This window comes from Canis lupus, chromosome 34 (assembly GCF_011100685.1).
Source record: "Canis lupus familiaris isolate Mischka breed German Shepherd chromosome 34, alternate assembly UU_Cfam_GSD_1.0, whole genome shotgun sequence".
Classification (NCBI taxonomy): Eukaryota; Metazoa; Chordata; class Mammalia; order Carnivora; family Canidae; genus Canis; species Canis lupus.
In genome coordinates, this window is record NC_049255.1 from 16,069,300 (window position 1) to 16,092,336 (window position 23,037).

Genomic DNA, 23,037 nt, shown 5'->3' on the forward strand with positions numbered 1-23,037 from the left:
TGATAGATTATATTATGAACAAATTCTACTCAGAATAATTTTGAAACCTTATCTGATAATAAATTTGCTTCTTTCAGTGGATCTTACTGATAGGGAGAAGAAAAATTGACAGTTACTGAATATCTTACTATGTTCTACCTTCTTTCTTTGCAGGCCATTTTTAGGCTCCCAGAATATGTACTTTGTATTTATTCAGCTCCTATCAAGTGGTTCTGCTTGGTTTGCCATAATAATCATGGTTGTTACATGTCTATTTCTTGATATTGTGAAGAAAGTATTTGACCGACAGCTCCATCCTACAAATACTGAGAAGGCTCAGGTAACCATTTTTTATATACAATACCTTTTTAAATTAAAAGTCTGTAACAGTGAATAGCTATCATTGTAATTTGCTTATATCACAGAATAGGTAATTATCCATTCTTTTGTCAAGTATTTTGTGAAACAAATATTGTTAAATATGATATTTTTGTCTGTTATATCTATTAATTTTGAATACTGACGAATTAAAAAAATTTTGAATTATATTATCTTAATGGAACTCTAGATTTTTAAATATAAGACTATCAAGTTATATCTAAATAATAGTAAATATGTTTTCACCAGCGTCTGTCAGATATATAATTGTCTTTGGAAACATTAGGATTCTAGTTACACTTTTTCAGGTTACACTGTTTTTAACAAGAGTATGAAATAAGTTCTTTAACCCTAAATAATTTTTACAGAATGGATTTTTGTAAAAATGTATTTTCTTACTAAACATTTATCAGTAAATACTCAACTACAGCAAATATTAACAGTATGTTACATAGAGTGTGAGAATACAGGCATTAGAGCCTGATAATTCTTAGTTCAAAACCTAGTTCTACCACTTGGTAGCTCTGTAACTTTAAGTCTCAGTTTCCTCATGAGTAGTGAAGTAAAAATAGAAATATTTATTTCATTACTCTTGTAAACAGGATTAAATGAAATAATGTTCAATAACATAGTAGGTCCTCAAGAAATGGTAACTATTTAGTTGAATGTGCCATTTTGTATATTTGACTTGAACATGGTTGAGATTTTTTTGACTTGTATTAGGTTGAGATTTATTCTGCATATTTGCTACATACCAAGCAAATTTTGTTTAAATTTTGACAATTTAGCTGTGTATTTAAAATAGAAAACTGTTTCCTAAGTATTTAATGATCTGAGTTAGGCTTCCTAAACGTTGTTTTAGCTTTAATTTCAGTTGATCATGTTAACATTTCTTTACATTTATTTGCCTTCATAACTCAGTACTAGCCAATATACATTTTAATACCATTGAAGCAGCATAGGCCTCTTAGAGCCTGAAAAACTTAATTCAAATACTATTTTAACCATTTGTAAAATGTATGTCCCTAATAGGGTCACATCCTTCAGCCTCAGTTTCCTGTTCTGTAAAATCAGAATAGTAATTACTACCTTACATGATTGTTGAGATAATGAATATAAAGCACCCAACACTGGGCCTGTATGTAGTGAGTCCTCAGTAAAAACATCATAACTATAAGGACAATGAGGATTTTACTCTCTGATACTGATCTCCAAAGGCTGGAGAAATTTGCATAGTTGATTACTCTGCCTATGCATATATTTATATCGGTATGGACTAACTTTTCTACTTTGCTATATATTGCCTCAATATATATCAAAGAGTTTTGCCTTTTTTCTAACTTTCAGACATAAATATTTACAGTAAGAGAGTATTATTCTTAATATTTTATCTCTTATATTTTTTTAGACCTTTAGGGATAACACATTTGTCTCCCACTCTTGGTCTATATAAAGTTATATTTCACCAAAATATATTAACAAAATCATTTTTAAAAGTTCTTTATAAAAGTAAGTAATCAGATTTATTTACATTTATCTTTAAAAATCTACATTAGAACATTTGCAAACGTGTGTTTATAGAGATTTCTTAATGATAATAAAAAGTGATATTAGTCCTTGCTGCCCTTTCTATAGCTTTTTAAAGGATTACATAGGAAATATTTATTACCTTAATGTGGATCTTTAGACAAGAAAAAGTTAAAAGTACTTTATTTATATTTTGGCTATTTTACCATATGTTAAAAATGCTTAAAAATGAAATGTGTGGTAAACTAATTATTTTTCTGGGTGTGAAAGCTAATGTAATCTCCCATTTGCCCCCACTAAACACACTTTTAAATGATTGACCCACGTGTTCTAATGTGGTCTGATCCAAGGAGGAAATCTCTACTTCCACTCAGAGCTCTTCTAGCCTGCTAGAAGGGTCTTTTGGGTTTTTTTCCTTTTTTGCTGAAACAGTATATGGTCATTCACATCCTATGTGTGACATTATTCCTTTGCTACATGCAGTAATCTTTATTATTTCAGACTTATACTATTACTACTGATTTCAAATGATGAAGAAGTGGTTAGAAAGTTCTCAGATACTTCATTGTTAACCAAAAGTAGCAAGAAAAAAACATCAAAAAAAGAGTTGTCAACATTTATTTCGAACTTTGTCTTTCTCCAGAATAACCATGTGGTATTAAGAGTGAAGAATAAATTATTTTGATAACAAAGCCAACAGCCCTACAAATGTCAGTCATGTATGTGTACCATGTATGATATTTCCTATTCTTGGAGGAACAGATGTCTTTACAAAGTTTGTCCTGTGTCTGTCTCTGAGGTGATGAATACAGCTCACTGACTTGTTGTATGTACCATCCCTTTTCTGTCCACTTATAGATGTACTCCAACACAGTTGCTTTAAGTGACGAGTTCATCGCACTGCAGCCATTGTCGAGGGCAAGGAATCAGCTGAGCAAACTTAGGTAGAGTAGGAGGAGTAGAACCTTGTTAACTCTTCTGCATGCTAAAGATCAATGAAACAATATTCAAAAGATGGGCAGAGGCATGAATTAAGAGTGGGGCATTTTTGTTCGCACAGCTCTGTCTCTAATCTGACCTTTACTAATATGTATATTAAAACTTAAAAATATATATCCATTTCTTCTTTGAGAAGAAAATTCAGATGAAAATTTAGCATAACAGGACAGAGATCTGTATCTTATTTTATATATATATATATATCACCTTAACTACCTTTTATAGTACAATTCTAATGCTTCTGCTTGTCATTATTTTCATAATTAAGGATGCTCCTGCATGTTGAGTAACTTAAGCTACAGAAATTCATCATAAAGTTTAAAGTTTTAAGTTTCAGTTACTTGGAAGTGAGAGTTGCCCATATTTTATCTTGCCTTAGTCTGTGCTATAAATACACGTGTGTATTTGTCTTTGTACACTGTAATGGCTGCTGAAGCATTTCATATCCTTGCTACTGTTTAGTGCATCTATAAATTGCACAATCTATACTGTATCTCTTAAATTTATATCTTTATCTCTACAGACAGATCCATTCTGTCAGTTTCCACAAAAATAATCAATAGTATAGACATGTCTTTTGATGAAAGAGCATGAAAGCTTAAATCCTGAAACATTTGATATTAAGATACCAGAACTATTTATTAACTTTAACTATAGTCTAATTTGAAAAGGAAAAGTTAATATAACTAAAAAAAATTTTTTTGGCACTCTTCAACTTCTCACCCTGTCAGTATCTTGTGTATTCTTAATTATATTTTTTATTTACTTTTTATTCTCAAAGAGGTTTCTAATCTATCTGTGTTCATTTGATCAAGCAAATGGCTTTGATGAAGCATTGCTTAAATAATGTCTTATGTAATCCTATGAGTTCCCAATTTTGAGCTGCTCTCAAGTTTTATCAAACTTTTCGATTTTATTCTTATCATCTTCCAGATTTTTGAAATATTCTATTTTGAATTACAAAGGTATAATAATGGTACATGAATATAAAAATGAGTGTTTAAGTGGTAGTCAACTAAAATTTATGTTTAATATAAGAACTAAAATCAAACCAAACTTGAAGATTTGCCTTCACCTTTGCTTTGGTTGAGTCAAATATGTATAACACATTTTATCCATATGTGCCTTTGAATATCCAATTATTTAACTCTAAAACAATAGGAGACCTTGTTATTTAAAAGAACACTCTTGCAAACTCTTTGGTCAAGTGAAGATAACTTTTGCATTGTGAATAATCTTGCTGTTTTATGAAATATATGTTCACATATGATGTTGACTTAAATCAAGCCATGTGGTTTTTGTTTTGAGCAATGATAAACTAAAAAAAAAAAAAATGAGGTAAGGATATCATAAATTAGAGAGATCCCAGTTTCTGAAACAGTGTGATAAGCTTAACATTCATTTGTGAACAAAACACAATGAGAGCAGACTATACTAGTCAGGTAGCCTTTGCTGCAAGCCGCTCTCCAATCAGGTAGTAAGGCAAAAGAAGAGCCCTATTGGGGAGACAGCAGACCTGGCTGTTAATAATGCCCTTGGTACTTCAGCTTGTGTGTCCTAACCAAATCAGTTCACCTGTCTGAGCTTCCAGGTTTTTCACCTATCCGGTGATCATTTTACATTCTGTGGTCTGTTTACTTATTGTCAGCATCAGAGAACAAAAAGAAAAAATACTGTGTTCAACCAAAGGCCAGGGAGAAATACCAGTTGTTTAAATGAGCAGTGAGTGACCTCTGGGTGGGCATTTGCTCATAGATGCATGAAGAACAAGTGCTCACATACATCTATCTGCTATCTGCTGATGCATCCTGTGAATTTTGAATACATCTTGTTTTTGAGTTGCATTGAACAGTATTCTTGGGGTGTGATCCATTGTAGCTTTACTGTTGGGACAAAGAGGAAAACTGCAGATATAAAATATCTTTAAGAGTTTTTCAAATCCTTAATCAGGTTAGTACTTCTTAAGAACCATTCATAGAAAACTTAACTTTTTTAATGAAAGAAAACTCATTTTAAGTACTTTCCATCTCCTGTATTATAGGCAAAGCTGTAGTAAAAATAAGCTATCTTTACATAAGCTTATTGCACTCTTGAAACCAAGGACTTTTACTACTTTATTTTTTATACATGTAAGACATTCACCTTAGCATCTTTTTTTGATAGAAATAATTGTTGGTCAGTCCTAAGACTGAGAAAACATATAGAAATGAGGAAAAATTTGTTTTTTTATTCATTGAGGACATTTTCTTACCATTTAAAAAAGGTTCAAATTAGCATGTCTATGGGCACATACTACTTAGAAAAAGTAAAGAATAAAAATGTGTGTAAATTAGCACTACTTAAAAGATATATTTCAAATTAAGGATTAAATTAATTTTGTTAAACAAGTCAAGCCCCAACCTTACCCACATATCTAGCATTTGAAAGGCCATGTAAGTGACCCTTCTATTATGTTGAAGATCACTTAGAGAAGTCTTTTGAGAAGGGAGCATAAGAGTCGTGAAAAGGGGAGTACATACCTTTGCAATAAGAACCCTAAATCTTGATGGCAAGGAATTTAATAGAAAAAAATGAATTTTATTGATGGAAATCTGGTTTAATTTAACTTTGTGCACTGGAAAATCATGGCTTAATTTGTGTGCTTTGTTGTATTCCCCTTAAGAAGCTGCTGTTAGCTCTCTTCTGTGACAGTAAATGAATGTTGTGTTGTGTGAACATTCATTTGTGCCTCGCAGATTGTGGACCCCAACTTGCTGTTTTGATTCTAAACCTATTTTACAGTGAGAGTAATGTTCTGTAATATGAGACTTACTGCTTTTCTGTCCTTCCAGATGGAAGAAGATAAGGGTTCAGTCAGCTCAGCATATGAATTTGCTGAAAGCAAGCACAGAGGGGAGGACAGTAGGCACCTGCTAGCTGAGGCTTGCAGCCAGCAGGACAGTTCTTGCGTGCACTAGGTAGTACTGCGCTGGACCTTCCTGGGGACATATCCGCTAAGTTCTCATGGTTGGGGCATGCTATGGGAGAACTGGCCTGACTTTCAGTTTTCACTTTACTAATCCTTCATTGTTTCTCATATGTTTGCTGTTTTTGTTTACTTGTCTTCCTTTTTTGTTATCTTTACATTTTTTATATGTCCATCCTTTGGAGTTAAATCATACTTCACCTCAAATTCTAACCTAGTAAGATATTCCCACAACCTACTGTTTATATTCAAGAAGTTATTACTTTTCACTTCTTTTGAAAATATGTCATGCTATTTCTGTTATTTCTGAAATCAGTTTTCCCATTTAAAATGGTATTTGTATACATTTTATACATTTAAATGGGTTAGACATCTGATTACTTATCTGAGTCTAGCTCTTGAGTTGAATGATAGAATGAATGAGTACTGGGTACTGAATAATTTTCTTTTGACTGATATTCATCAGACTCTCACTTCTTAGTTTTCATAAACTTTTATAGTTATATCTTCACAACAAAAAAGTATGAATTGATAAGGACTTGATTCACTCACCTCTTGAGTAAACCCTAACAACCACTTCTTGGGAATTGCAAAATATTTTGATAGTAATTATGGAGGATAAAAATTCTTACTACTAATAATTACATTTTTACTTCGATTACCTGTATATTATAATTACTGGTCAGTAAGGTGCTATTGTCTCATTTGAGATAAAACCTCATAAATGGTGAAACTTTCAAACAAATCTACTTGAAAATTATAAATATTAACTCTACCATTGAATCAGACCATAGAACATGTACAGTAATTTGAAAAACCTGAATTATTCTGGAAGACATATTTTTAAATTAGATTCCTTTAGTGAACTGCTCTAAATGAAAATTGTTGAAGATCAACTCTTACTATTAACTGAAAAGAAATTCAAAACAATTCTGGACTTTTTTTTTGAGGTGCTCCGTATGATTATTTTTACTGTATATTAATCTTGTATATTGCTTTGATAAATATAGAAACATTTTTTGTTTTAAAAATATACCCTGACTGGGCTGGGAAGAAGACTCAGCTGAAGAGCTCACTGGGTAAAGAGGGGAAGCTGGTCTGGATTTATGTTATGCCCTGGATAATCCACAAAGCAGATAATCCATTTGGGACCTGATAAGACTAAAGCTATAAAATTATGTCCCCAAAAGTTCCCAAAGGTTCAATTTCAAGTGGATATTTCATAAGACATGGATCTGGTACCACTTTGCTTTAAAATGTCCATTAAAATGTATAATGTAGTTGAGAATTAGGTTATTAGAATGCTCCTAATAACAGGGGCCTGTAAAAGGGGTGATGAGTGAATTTTCTCATCATCCTGTGATAGTTGGTCTTTCTTCCTATAAACAAGAAGCTAGAAGAACCATGAAACCATGAATATGACTTTAGTAAAATTGCTCTGACCTACAGGTTTTTTTTTTGCTTATCACTGAATTTTCATTGGTTGAGTGAAGTATATCTTGAATATTTTTCGTATATATTTCTGCTGGTAGCATATATTTTGAAATAAAAATCATTTCAAAAAAATAAGTGGTATATAATACCCCTTTTCTATTTTGGTTTTTCTGTAATTGAAATGTGGCCAGCCTTGCCAAATCAGGCAGACAATGATGCTGAGCCCTAGTGTCACAGCTAGAGCCTTCTAGTCATCTCCCTCCACTATGACCTGCCTCTTTGGCCTCCATTGTTTTGTCATTTATGTGTCCCTAGATTCCTGGCCTGCTCTGGATGCTCTCTATTCAGCTGTACCTAGCAACTATAGGAATAGCAATAGGATGTTAGGGCTGTTGACCTTTCTCATTGTGGATCTGGATACTAAGCCCCAGACCTGAAAGCTGCCACTACTTACAACAACAACAAAGGAAATATTTTAGATAGTTTCAACCAAATACAAGTCACCTTCCTCTTGTGTGACAAAGATACTTACAGCTCCTGTCTCATTTAACAAAGCAGTGAACTATGAAAGGAACAGAAAACCATAATGGTCTCTATTCAGTTGTTTGCAGCTAAAAGCAGTACTTTTCTAAGTAAAATTTTATAAGCAAATAGAATTGGATATTTTTTTTAAATAATAATAATAATAAGGCTGCCATGAGAAGCAAGACCTACATGCATACCTGATAAATACAACACTTTACAAAACTAATGTTATTTTAAAATCTGTGCTTATTTGAGCAGCTTTTTCATATGGAAGTTGAAATGAAGAAAAATATTAGTGTTGACATTATTTCTATAAAAAAAATTAACCTCTGACATTCTGTGTATGGTTGATACTTAGAAAACTGAATTCTTAACATCAGCTGTACCATGCTTTAATTAGTGCTATTCTGATTTACCCCTTCCATTAAAATGAATGATTTTATCATTTTTTATAGATAGTGATATTCTTCTTCACCTAAACTTCAAATTCCTAGTTAGATATTATTATTTATGTAACCACATCATTAAAATAAAGGGACCTCAGTCTTTCTGAAACTAGAATCAACCAAATTATTAAAATAACATACCTGATAAATGTTCTTGTATGTTTATTTTCATAGTTAAATTTAGGCAACATGTACAGAAATCTCCTCTCTGGAGATCCCTAAAAGACAATATGGAGATATTTATAACTATCTTCCAAAGTTGTTTATTTTACTTGAGGAAAAAAAAAGAGGAAAGATAATGTAGAAGAGTGAATGAATGTGAGCTTTTGAGGCATGTTTTGAAGAAATGGGCCTTGAGTGAGAGAGACAGCAGTCTTCTAAAAGCCATGGCTGAACAGCTGCTTCTGGCAATTCTGAATAAGAAGTTGAAGCCATTACTTGTTTTAAGGAGTTTATTATTCTTAACCAAATTTGGAAATCAATACTATTTGATGACTTTTGAATTTACATTAAAAAGAAAAACACTTCCTGGAACACAACTTTTTTTTTTTCATAATTACAGTTTCCAAATATCTCCTTTAAGACTACAGGACTCTCACTTTGATTGTATATTTATTATAAAACTGTTTTAAAGACAAAAGAACAGGGACATCTGGGTGGCTCAGCTGCCTTTGGTTCAGGGTGTGATGATCCCAGAGTCTGGGGATTAAGTCCCACATCAGGCTCCCTGCGAGGGGCCTGCTTCTCCCTCTGCCTATGTCTCTGCCTCTCTCTCTCTGTCTGTCATGACTAAATAAATAAAATCTTGTAAAAAATAAAGACAAAAGAACAAATATAATTAATAGTTTGATAATTCTTATCTAGACTTAAGATTTGATTTGATAGGTAAGATGTCATAGGAATGACTAAATAATTTAGAGATCTATGACAATTTTCTAACATTTAGAAGATTCAAGGAAGGTAGAAGAAGGTAGAAGACTAGGAGAAACTTCTAAATGTTTTCTATCATTGATATAAAATAGTGAAAATAAGAGCAGTGAGTCAATTTATTTCAAAAGGTAAGTTCTATAAAGATGAAAATTTTTATTAGCCATACATAGTCATGTTGAATCTCCATAGTTTTGCTTGACAGCCCTTTTAGCTCTACGATATGTGGTTGTTCCTGGGAAGCAAGTATGATAGTGAAAGAGTCTTACCAATAAATCAAAATTTCTGGTAAATTTAAGTGCCACCAGGTGGGGTCTCACTCCCATTACTTTGCTTTTTTTTTTTTTTTTTCTTGTCTGGTATTTATAAGCAGTCCAAAACACATACACACATGCACACACACATAAAAGGAGATTCTCCTTAACTTTGAATGAAATGAGATTTAAATGCTCCACCCTTTTCCTACTCCCACTTATTGGCAGCTGTGGCTACATGTACTTTGGCTGAGCTCCTAGTTCCTGAATATGTGATCAAAGATATGTATATGAGAAAGTGGTAGAGCTTGGACGTTTGTTAGAGAATGGTGTAGTTTTTTATATATATAGCAGCTTTACAGAAACACAGTTAACCAGCATTCAGCATTTTTAAAGCAGCTGGGTATTTTTTTTTTTTTTTTAGAGAAAAAAAGGAAATATATTTTTGCCTAGTTCAAAAGGTGATCTAAAGAAGTCATTTATTTATAATATTTTTGATATCTTGAGATGTTTACTCTCTCTGGGGTTATCCATGTGTAAATACCTGTCCTTAGATTTTAAAGTGAAAGGTAATGAATGCAAAGCAACATAATTACCTAAAGTCAGATCCAGACCTAAGCGGTATGCTGTGCATATGTGGTCACTCAAATGCTGCTGACTTAATGGATGTCATCTTTAATGAATCCTTGAAAGTTGAGCACCAGCTATATAAGCAAAGCACAAGTTGTTAAATTAAGAAGTACGGGGCAAACTCCTTGCTCTCTATAGGCTCTGGTCTAGTTTAGTGTTCTCTAGACAAATGTGAAAGACCAGTTTGTTGTTTTTAATTTCCAGACCATCATGGACCAATACTTTGGTAAAATACAATAAATGAGTTACAGTAACCTTTGAACAATGTGTGGGTTAGGGATGCTGGCCCTTCATGCAGTAAAAAATCCAGGTATAAGTTTTGACTCCTCAAAAACATCACCAATAGCCTACGGTTGACTGAGACCCTTATCGATAACATAAAGTGCCAATTAACACATAATTTGTATGTTATAGATATTATTACTGTATTTTCACAATAAAGTAAACCACAGGAAAAAATCAAATGGAAGAGAGAATATATTTATAGTACTGTATATGTATTTATTAAGAAAAATGTATGTGTAAGTGGACCTGTGCAGTCCAAAGCCATCTTGTTTAAGGATCAAACTGTGTACTAGGAATTGAAATTTAAAAGGTATATAAAATGAGCCCACTTTAAAATTATGAGATTCAACAGTTATAAAAGTATTCTGTCAAATTACTATAAAATTTTCTAACCTCTTATTCATACAGACCAGAAACACTTAACCTACCCACAGGCCAGTAACAAATGTTTTCAGACCAACACTGATCCATGGATCACACTTGTCTTTTTTGGAAGGGGGCAGGTGTAACAACTACTTCCTTACACTTAGGCTAAACATGTGCTGAATACACATCATACTTTTCTACCCACACATAATTACTCATTCTCTTCGCTTAGCCTAGAGTGCTCTTTCTCTCCCATCTCCAGCTACTGAGATCCCACCCAGTCTTTAAAATGTGTTTCAGATGCTATCTTTTTCATCAACTCTTTCATGCCCTCCCCAGTACCAACAACAACATCTGGAGTTGAGCCTTCCCTCCTGTTTTTTAATATTTGTAGTCAGCCTCATTACCATAATTATAAGCAGGAAGTATAATGGCATGATAAAGGAGTTTGAGCTCTGGAATTAAACCAAGACTCAAGCCTCAGCAGGGTGATCTTGAACAAATTCTTAACTTCTCTGTCTCCTCATCTGTAAAATGTCTCTGAATATGGTTCTTTCCCCAAAAGTTTGTTATAAGTTTTAAATGAGAATAATCTTACACAAGAATAATCTTACACAAGAAGCATCTTACATAGGAACTGGCACATACATAGTAAGCATTCCTCCATTAATGTAACTGCCATTATTTGTTCCTGATTTATCTACCACCCTTTCTTTACAATTATTAACTCATTAGATTGCTATCCCCTCTAGGAACCAGCACAGTGCCTTGCTCAATAAATACAAGTTGAATTTAATTGCTTGTGCCATATTAGTTACTCAAACAAGCAGTGGAATAGAATCCAGAGAGAGATTACTGATATTTGGAGAGGTGAAGGAAATTTCATGGAGATGATGGTATTTAAACTGAACTAGGTATAGGGATCAGCATTCTGATCCCAGTTGCTGACAGGCCCTAACATACCACCCAAAAGCAAGGAACATTGTATTGGTTGGCTGTGTGAAGACTTTACAAGAGCATTGGGAAGTTGAGCAAGAAAGGTAGCCCAAGGTCAAGTTATAAAGGGCCTTAAAACCTCCTTGCAGTATTGTACTTTACCTTTGAGCATGTGGTAGCTTTCGAGTCTTGCTACCTATTGAGGGTGATTTTGAGATGGGGGAAACTGGAGCTCAAGGACTCAAGGAGGAGACTGGGAGACTGATAAAATCCTTTTACTTAAACCAGCATTTCCTAAACTATTCCTCTGAATATCAGTGTTCTTCCTAGGGTTGATTGATCCCCAAGGGCAGTGGGGGTAGGAGGAAAAGATTTTACTGAAGAAAAAAAAAAAAGTTTGAGAATTGCACTGTGTCTCTTTCTCTGAAGACTGACCATGCATCCTGACTTAGAATCCTTTACCCAGAAAGTCTGTGTAAACCATCATTGAATTCGTGTTTCCCAAACTTACTTAATCAGCCGCAGAACTTTTTATCATGAGACATCTGTAAACATCTCTCAAAACACAGTGTAAGTAGCAGTACCATAAACAGTCCTAAACCAAAAGTATTGTATTGAAAGAACAACTAAAATTTGGCTATTTCTCAGTGCTTAGCAGACTCTAGAACATTGATGCAGTTAGGTAATTGCCAGACAGGAACCATGTTGTCTCTCACTGCTTGGTATTTGGCAAGTTGTACTCTGAGCAGGGATTTTGCAGAACCTCACCTGTTACATTCAGAGCACCAGGTTATTTATGTTCCATCATATTGTCTTCTGTCCATTGTGAGCATCTCCACAAATGTCCCATGTTGCCATGCCTACTACTCAGCACTTGGTGATTCCCAACCTTTGTGAATTGCAACACTCGAATGAATCTATTTTTGTTCTTCCTCTATGCTTTCCAAAGATTTGTTACACAGTATATGTAAAGGAAAGTGAATGAATATAAGTTTGTTTAAAATGATATCCCTAAGAAATTAAGGCGTACACTTGACTGAGTCAAAACCAGGGTTGGGATTCATTGGGCTATGTGATCATACCATTTCTTTCCCTCATCTTAACAGGATTAAAATTATTGGTAGTAATGGCTTTATTTTGCTGGGTTATCTGTTCCTGAATCAGTATAAATCTTGTATATCTTCAGAAATTATTAAAAATAGTAAGTCATTTGTTTAGTAGATTTTAATACAGTAAGTTAATAAATTTTTAAAAAGCAAAATAAGCTGATCATGGGCATGATTGGCACTTAATAGTTGCTTAGCAAATTTAAGGTAAATGATGCTTTTTTCTCCAGGGTAATTTTTCAAGGATTATAAAATAATTTTTCAAGGATAATTTCAGTGAATATATGTAGAATGCTTAGAACCTGGCACATAGTAAACACTACATAAAGAATTTGCTGCTGCCTCTGTTGTTGAAGATTGGGGATAGGGCCTGCCTGGTTATTATTTCCCAGTCTTCAGAATGGTTCACACACTGTATTTCTCAGTTGCTAAACATTTTTAATTGAAATTGCAAGAGCATTTCACCTAAGCAAAAACTCAAGAATTAAATTCATTCAATTTGAGTGGTTGATGTAAATCATTTTGGCTATAATAAATTGTTAAAATAAGGTATTAAAATCCAAAATCTTTGCAGATTTTAATAATATCCAGCTACTTATTTTTATATAATTATTTTATTCAACTTCTAATTTAGGACACAGTGCCTTTTAAATTTTTTTGTATATTAGTCTTAAAGCCTTCCATACATTTCCATATTATAGAGAATTTATATTTATATACATTACTTTTGGTTTTAAAGTGGTTATTGTAGGTTTTTTTTTAATGCTTTTTGGAAATCCAGATCTATAAATAACTAATTTTTTTCTGCTTCATCTCCTCCAGCTTACTGAAACAAATTCAAGTATCAAGTGCTTGGACTCCATGTGCTGTTTCTCAGAAGGAGAAACAGCGTGCGCATCTGTTGGAAGAATGCTGGAACGAGTAGTAGGAAGATGTAGTCCAACTCATGTCAGCAGGTGTGAAATTTCTCTAAGTAGCCTTTGCTGCAGATGAGTGTCCTATAAACTGGAACAGAATGAACCTGCATCTCTAGATACCTAATAAATCAGCAGCTGATTTGACCAACTAAAGCAGGAGGTGTGCTATTTATTAGCACTCTTTGGTAGATTTCACTTTGTGGCTTTGGGGTGGGGGGCTCTTTCTCTAATAAAGGAAGAGAAGCATCTTTGAAGAGACTTCATCTAATGAACAAAAAAAATTTGCTTTACAATCTTTCTAAAATGTGATAGGAGTGTGTATATGGTACTTGGTTTTTATACTTTCTTTTTTTTTTACTATACTTTATATTACTGTTTTATTTTCTGTATTTTTTGCTTTTTGTATTTGCAGAATAGTCTACACATAATAGCAAAGTCAAAGGATTTTGCTTTCTTACTTTTCATGTCTACTTTCGGGTCAGTCATTTGAGACTTTGAGATATTTATAAACACAAAAGGCTATACTTCTCTCCTAAACCATTTTATCTCTGTAATGAGGTTTTTAAAATGAGTTCTTTTTTTTTACTTGTTTTCATGGTTTAATAAAAAGTGTATAAGTTAGAACAGGCATCTTAAATTATGGTTTAGAAGAATCTTAGCATTTCTGTCCCCTCCCAGATCTGTTTCTTGAATTAGATTTATCAGTGCTTTTTCTTGTGGGTCATAACAAAAATACCGTGTTTTGGTAAATGCCACTTAAATTTATTTAAAAGTAAAATGCGTTCATCTCTTCATGTATTTCCCCAAGAGACATATTATTATTCAGGGAACAATAAGAGGTAGAAATAGCTTAAGGTGAATTTTATCATATCATAAAGTGAGAGCAGCAATACACTGGTGTGCATGAAGAGTTATAGATGGGCAGGATAGATAGATGGTGATCTCCATTGTTTACCATGTACCACATGAATAATCACTTTCTACATGTGCCATGGCACGGAAAAGTTTAGAAAGTACCCCACGGGCAGGGAACAGAGCGTGGAAGAGACACTATTATCTGCTGATAAAATAATTTTTAATAGTTGCTTAGCTTTTTATTCTAAAAATGATGAGTAATTCTCATTCATGTGTCATAGAATTCAGGTAATATTTACTAACAAACTTATTAGTTTCCACCTTGCCTTTAGTTATGGCCATGTCTTTATTGTACAGTCGCATTTTTAAATAGCATTCTTAAATGTAATGTCTGTGGTTTCAGTCTCCATTTATTGAATATGTGATCAGAAATATTTCCATAATGCTGTGGTATCATTTTGTAGTAATTTTATTCTACATAGAAAGAATTACTATGAGCAGTTAAATTTATTGGGACTTATGTATTATGACTTACACAATTGTATTATAAAATACATTAGAAGAAAGCAGCTCTTTCGTGTCCTCAGGCCACCAGATTTTCCAAAAGAAGTTCCAGAAGGACCTACTTTATAGTATTTTATTTATTAAGACAGCTTTACTGTACAGAACTAAGGTGAAAGTTAGACTGAGACTACTATAGAACTTCCACAGAATTTTTTAAATTTCTACTTCAACAGGAAGTTCTCTTTAATGACAGTATACATATTCACTAACTATTAAAAAACTATAATTAATTTTAAATAAGCCAAAAATATTTACTTAAATATATTCTTATTTTTTTGATATCAGTTATTCAGGTGATGCCCCCATTTTTCTTTACATAGCCACTTTTATACTGCTTTATACCCTTGAACTTGCCCTTGGAAATGTGGAATTTATTTCAGCATGTTCCCTTGAAGGTGGCTGTTATCATCTGTATTTTATTTCACTTAAAATTGTATCATAGTATTTTCATTTGTAAGACTTTATTTTTTTATTTTCCTAGTAAAATGTTTAATAGTAATATCTTCCTTGACAGACTATAAATATCTTACCAATTTTATCCAGCATCTCAGGTTATGTTCTTGTAACCAAGAACATTATTCTCCTTTTTTCTTTAAATGAGTAATATAAAAAGGCTTTTGAGATCTGTTCAGTTTTTTTCTAGTGGATAAAAATCATACAATATGAAAAATCACTTGGTGCTTTCCAAAGGGCTGTATGAAAATTATCATAGATCCATTAACATTATATTTAAACTTTGAAAGTAATTTTGATACGTGGAGTTTGGTTTTTGTTTTTTCCATATAATTGTATTAGTGAAATATGTTTGGCATTTCTGTTTTGATTTTGGAACAGCATCTATTCTACATTTCTATTTTATGTCTAACTTAAAAGGTGAAACAGAGCTAATACTTCTCTTACGGGATGTAGAAGCCTTGGATATTTGTTATCTTAACATATTAAACATAAGAGGTAATGAGCATCACTTGAGAAGTACAACTAGTGCTTTCATATGCACATTATTCTGATTAAACTTTTACTATCCAGGCACAAAAAATCTTACATTTTATTAATTGATGTTTTTAAAGGAATATGCCATATTGCAAACTTGGTTTCAAATGTAGCATCATGGTGCTGTGTAAAGGATATGCCGTGTTGTACACTAAAGGGCTATACTTCAGCAATAAATGATTTTCTTTATGCATTTTACCAACAGTTACTTCATCCTAATCAAACCTATTTTCTAAATAGAAAGGAATTAATAAATAATATGTAGTTCCAGTATTTAATGTTCTGTCAAATATGATATTTAACATGTGAATGCACATGTGTGCTTTGAAAAGATCAAAAACAAAGGAAACCTTACCTAATAAAATTCTTCTATGTAAGCAATGGTGGGAAAAGAGGAAAAACTAATATAAAATATTGGCAGTTTGGGAATGAAACTGGACTCCCAGTAATTAGGGTGTTGGCAATTATGTTTTGTCATATGTGTCTAAGCATACTTTATCTTGGATAAATACTTTTAAGAAATGTTTATAGTCTCATTCATTCATTTTACACATACTGACTGCAGTGTACCAGATGCAGTTCTAGGTACTAGAGAGAGACGGTAGTAAACAAGCCCTTCCTTAAACTAGTTTTTCTGGAAACAACTAAATTAGAAACTAATGAAATTAGAGAATCTATGAACTATACCAGCATGGTTGTAGCTTATTTATGTTCCTCTTTACCAACTTTGTAAAATTTCTAGGTTCCAAAGTTCATTATGACTGTTTGCTTAATTGATTTAAACTTAAACCACATACAGAATCTCAAGGAAACTGGATATTTGATAAGAGTGAATTTATTTATTTTTTTTAAAGATTTTATTGATAAGAGTGAATTTAAAAGCCGTTTTAAAAGCTAGTCTCTTCCTCTAACCTCTTTAAAAAGTGGGAACCCTGGAAAAAGTTATATAAAATGTATTTATTGTTTAGTGCTTCTAATCTTCTAAGAAAAAACTACCTTTAACTTGGTAATCCTGATACTGTCCTTGAAATGGGTTAGGCTGTTTTAAGCATGGAAGACTATTTCTGGTCTTGAGTTATTTCAGCTTAAATTAATAGAGCTACAAATAAAGCAGTATAGAATTAATTGCTTATAGGCCTTATTATTCAGACAGTAGTTAACTTTTCCAGACCATTAGAGGTTTATTTGTTCTCAATTAAGTGAAAACCATACTAAACTACAGCTGTCTTTGATACCTATTGAATAAACAATTCACTGCAGTCAAGCTAATTATGCTAAAATCTTTAGAATAGAATTTATAGCTGAAAAGAAATAGTATAATATATTAACATAGTACTATTTCATTCCAAAGTTTTTGGTAAGTGGGATGTTTTTTGCTTCTGTGATGTCAAAATACAGCCTAGTTGCTTTTCAGTAAAACTGTGCATAACTCTTAGTAACATATTAATTTCTTATTGAATTGTTAAGATCTTAAAAGCATCTCATTTAATATTTATAGAAATTGTGTCAATGCTAATGAATGCCTGAATTTTGGCTAATATTTTATAAACTGACTAGAGCATTATTTTTTTCAAGTTTTTATATTATATAGACTGATCATTCAAGGCTAGTATGAAGAACTTCTCTTTAGCATTTAAAAAAAATCAGTAAGTGATTATTTTAATATTCAAATTGCATTTTGATCCTAAGTTTTAGGGTAAATTTTTGTCTCACTTAAAACATAGGTCCTGGTGAGCCAAACTTTTCTCTTATTGTTACTTTAGATCTTGGAGTGCATCGGATCCTTTCTATACCAACGACAGGAGCATCTTGACTCTCTCCACAATGGACTCATCTACTTGTTAAAGGGGCAGTAGTACTTTGTGGGAACCATTTCAACTCCTTTCCTAAAATTCAGTGTGATCATCCTGTAATGGCCACACTAGTTCTGCAGAATTACTTTCTGAAATTTCTGAAGTATTTCATACCCACTCAGAGTTACAATGGCAAACAAATAAAAAGCATTAACATAAACCCCTTTCAACCCATTTAATTTAAATCCAAACATGTTAGAATTTGTGAAAGAGACGTTTTCCACCTCTGGGTTGTCCCTCATGCTTATGTGGGACTCCTAATGGCATTTCAGCCTCTTCCTAAGGCCATTGTATTTTAATATCAAGGTAGAAAAGGGAGGTAATTCCTAGTTAATTGTATTTTTTAGTGTTAGCTTGGTTATTCAGTCTTCTATTCAAATCTGCTTCTGTAAAGTATGCTAAAAAGTTTGCCTTGAAAAAACTCTATTTTTTTATTAGAGTTATATTTGAAGCTTTTCATGCGAAAAGTTAATGTGAATAGAAAGGAATTTTGGTCCCTCATGACCCATGTTGTTAATTCTTCAGTGCTTTCTAAGTTCACAGAGCAAATTAGGAGAATGCATTTCCTATCATTATTTACTGCATTGTGGGTAGTAAATATAAACCAGTACCAAACTTCTCTAAATACTGTAACACAACCAGTAAAATTAACCATATACATACAAAGGGTGTATTATATATATAAATCAGGAATCAAGTCCATTCACCAAATTTCAAATTGATGTTTACTAATATTTTTGTGACAGAATATAAAGAACCTATTGTGGGTAAATTACATACCATTAGCATATTATTATTTAATGTGTTTATCATTGGATCTTTTGCATGCTTTAATCTGGTTAATATATTTAAATTTGTTTTTTTTTCCTCTATCTGAAGGCTCTGTTTATAGTATTTTATGACACTGTTGTAAAGTTCAACTATATCAATAAAAAGTTTGGACAGTATTTAAGTATTGCAAATATTTTTAATTATACAAAATCAGAATATTAGGGTAATTAAATCAAAAAGATAAGAGCCTCTTTCTGTAGCTAATTTAGACTTGCTCTTGCCTTTCAGTAAGCTAGAATTTAGAATAAAGGATTTTAGATAAGAATCCTATTATTTTTAGGTTAGTATATTTCATCTAAGTTATAGTAGACTACCACAATAAAGTGAAACCTATCCAGTGTCCCATTAAAAGGAATATTTTAAGGCGTGGCTACAGGATGTAAATGACACAAAGTTTAAAATGCTAAATCATAGGGGGTAATGGCAGCAATAAATTAAACTGCTAAGAATGATTAATCAGGTACATATTGCTGATTGGCTCATTGTACTTCAGTACTTAATTTCAATCTTGAGTTTATCATCTGATCAGTGTTGTCATTTGTTTTGATAAAAAGTAATATTTTAAATTGGCAATGATTATTGGTTATTAAAGAACTTATCCAGCTCTAAGTATATGATTGTGTACATATTTGTTTAAGATTGTATGGAAATGGCTAAATAAGTTTTTCCAAAATTTTCTCTCAAGAATATAATTCCTTTCTGTGGATTTATTTGGCATCTTTCCACTCCTTTCCCATCTCATGAATATAAGACTTCTAGAATTGGGCTGGTAGGGAAAGAATGTAAAGTCAAGAATTAAGACTTTGCTGGTAAACTTTTTTTTTTAAGTTTTTATTTTCTTGCTACTGTGTTTCAATAATGCAAGGATATTAGGTTATGAATTTCAGCTTTTAAGTGTTCATTTTCATTAATAGCCTTTTTTTTTTTTTAACTGAAATATTCCAAAGTTGAGTTTAGGAATATACTGTGATTCTGGCAATACATTAAAGGGATACTACAATGTAAAATGTACACACCAATTCATATTCTGGAAGAGGAAATACTGTAGAAAATACTCAATTAGGGTAGTTTAGTGGAAGTTAACTCAGAGTTTATTTTTTCTGAGAATGTCTTGTAAAATATTTATATAACAAAATAACATGTCGTAGTCCTGCTTACAGGACTTACATCTACCTTACAGCTTACAGTGTGTGTTTACCATAAACCAAACTCACCACTGGCACTAGAGAAGGACTACAAAGCCATCAAGCAGTCTCTGACCAGCTGCAGCAATGGAGGTCAACTAGCCTATATGGTGCTGAAGGTGTGATTGATATAATTGTCTGCATTCACTCTTTGAAGTTATTTAAGAACTTTATGTCCAAAAAAAAAAAAAAAAAAAAGTGACATCCACTGATAGGCTCATCCTACTCTGTTGAAAATCTCTTTTTTAAAGGAAAATTATAAGGAAAGAGCTTTTTTCATTTTACTTAAGAAAGTAACTTGTCTGTGAGCTTTAAATAGTTTTCTAGTGCTAATGCTCATATTTTTAAGGCTTTATTACATATCCAGTAATCCAAAAAATTCCCTTTTGCATATTTCTTTAGTTTTTTGGAAAGTATGACGTCAGCAATTAACTTACTCTTAAACCTGCCAAAACCAGAGTAAGATGCTTCATGTGTTTTTACTAATTAATGGTCTCAAATCTATTTGCCTCACTTTCTTATGTTTACCTACCTAGTCTGAAGGCTATAGCCCTAAAGATAGTAGCAAGCACCAAGATGGTTTTCAAAATCGTTCATCAGCTGCTTTAAAAGATAACTCAGCACCCTGCCTCAGCTTTAGCAAGCAGTAATCTCATGATAGGAGGATTACAGTACGGGCCAGGAGAACGACAGCTACAAAGCTTGCCTTGGAGTTGAGAAGAAAGAAGGGGAGAATTTACAATTTGAATTTCTCTTAACTACCCACCTCCTTGGGTCTCAATCTCCATGATATCCAGAGGCTTTCCAGACCCAATCCAAACTCTGGCACTGTCCCGAGTAGGAAATTAAATACCGAGGCAAATCACATTAGGAGACTCCTTTACTCAGACAGGTTGTTTCTGCTGTAAGATTGTGAATTGTGAAATTGGGCTTGGGAGAAGCTTGAGACTCCTGTCTGATAGGCAGAAGTCAAAGCCACTAAAAAAAAATTTACAATTAATATGAAAAAAATTTTAAATATGCTACTCTGAAAAATTATTGAGGGCAGGGGGAAAGGGAAAATCATCCATGTTTGTGTTTTCCTGTAAAGATCATGTTTGGGGTATGATATAAGCAGATATTCATAAAAAAAAAACACCAAAGAGTTATGTAAAACATGGTTTATTAATTTTGGTCCTGCTTCTGAAACACTTTTATTTCTAACTTGAAATGAGTCATCTATTTTCATAAAAATAGAACATTATTAAAGTGCTGTTTATGTGAGAACATTTGAGTGATTTTCATACAAAAAAATAGATCATAACTAGTGATATGTTTGTAGTAATGGTGATTGTTAGATTTTTATGGGAAATAAGTAGTTGGAAGTACTGTAGCAACACTTAGTTTAAAAGTTTAAAATCGAGGACCTCAGACACTGTGGCTGTCTAATAAAATCCTTTAAAATTTCTTTGCATTGTCAGTAAATGTAGTTATTGTATAGCTCTCAGTAATTTTTTAAAGTTTATGAAATTATATTTATTGAATAAAAATTTTCCTACATAATTCAAAGTGGTTTTTTTCATTATTTAAGCATTTTAAGCTTTTCTCTGTGTATCACAACTAACACTGCCAAAATTTTTTTTGATGAAATTTTATTACATTTACCCTCCATATGGTACAGGAATGCTATTATGCCATTCACTGACTCCAGTTTTCAAAAATCTAGAAGTTTTTGGTTTGCCAAGATTTTATAAATCAGTACAGCTCTTGACAAGGGGCCTGATAAAAATGTCCCAGCTGTAAAGACCAACACACTTCAACTAGAAATCTTATCACTCATGATAGGTCAGCCATTAATAACTGGGAAATGAAAATACGTGCTTTTTTAACAATATAACTGATAAAATGTCTGTTTATATATGAAATATTCTAACCTGATGACAATCATTATTCCTTACGTTTCCTCAGTTGCCTTTTAAAGCATACCTATTTAATATGTATTTATTTAAAAGGTAAGCTGTTGTATTTCCATCCTCAGAAAGTTCCCTTATGCCACTTTCCAATTAATTTACTCCTCCCTTTCTTCCTGGCAACTATTTTTCTATTTTCTATTGCCATTGGTTTTTTTTAAGATTTTATTTATTCATGAGAGACAGAGATAGAGAGGCAGAGACCTAGGCCGAGGGAGAAGGAAAGCTCCCTGCAGGAAGCCCAATGTGGGAATCCATCCCAGGACCCCAGGATCATGCCATGAGCCAAAGGGAGACACTCAACCACTGAGCCACCCAGGTGCCCCATCATAGAGTAGTTTTACCTGTTCTTGAATTTCATATAAGTAGAATTATACATGTTAACTTTTACATCTGGCTTCATTGCTCAAAATAAGATTCATCAATGTTATTGCATATATACTTGGTTTATTTTTGCTTAGTTTGTTTCTTTCTGTAAATATTGCATATATACTCAGTGTTCCATTTCATGAACATCCCACAATCTATCCATTCTCTGATTTATGGGCCTTTGACTTATTTATGATTTGGTGTGATTATAAATAAAGTTATCATGAGTATTCTTTCTGAACATATTTTCATTTCTCTTTTGAAATAACTGGAATTGCTGGGTCACAAGATAGGTTTATGTTTAATTTTATAAGAAACTGCTGCAAAGTTTTCCAGAGTTACTGTATATGCCATTTTATGTACATTTGTATGCAATTATGAGAACTCAGTTCTATCTCATTTTAATTTGCTTGATGACTAATGATGTTTAACTCCTTTTCATGTGCTTATTGGCAGTCGTTTTGGTTTTATTTTTTTCTGAAATATCTGTTCAAGTCTCTGGCTGTTTTTTTCATTAGATTGCTTGACTCATTACAGAAGAGTTGGAATCCTTTATATAAGAAGTAATTCCTTTGCCAGATGAATGTATTGCTAACATTTTCCTTCTAGTCTGTGGCTTGCCTGTATACAATGACCCTTGAAAAACATGGGTTTGAACTGCATACGTTGACTTATGTGAATATTTTCACAGTACTGTAAATGTATTTTCTTTTATGATTTTCTTAACACTGTAAGAATACATTACATAATACATATAACCTACAAAAT

The 23,037-nt window shown here is 32.5% G+C and overlaps 1 protein-coding gene across 5 annotated transcripts in view; it reads left to right on the forward strand.

The window, feature by feature from the left end:
• Window positions 1-21,493, forward strand: part of ATP11B (ATPase phospholipid transporting 11B (putative)) — a 114,972-nt gene extending 93,479 nt beyond the window's left edge. For 2 of the 5 annotated variants that reach the window (XM_038583477.1, XM_038583476.1), the window contains 3 exons: window positions 154-319; window positions 13,580-13,713; window positions 17,847-21,493. In XM_038583477.1, coding sequence (XP_038439405.1) covers window positions 154-319; window positions 13,580-13,713; window positions 17,847-17,928 — 382 coding nt within the window. In that variant the 3' untranslated portion in view covers window positions 17,929-21,493. Of the gene's footprint in view, window positions 1-153; window positions 320-2,742; window positions 2,829-5,714; window positions 5,841-13,579; window positions 13,835-17,846 lie in introns of those variants that run through there. The other 3 variants (XM_038583475.1, XM_038583474.1, XR_005383786.1) reach the window with 3 other exon arrangements.
• Window positions 21,494-23,037: the final 1,544 nt, after the last annotated feature.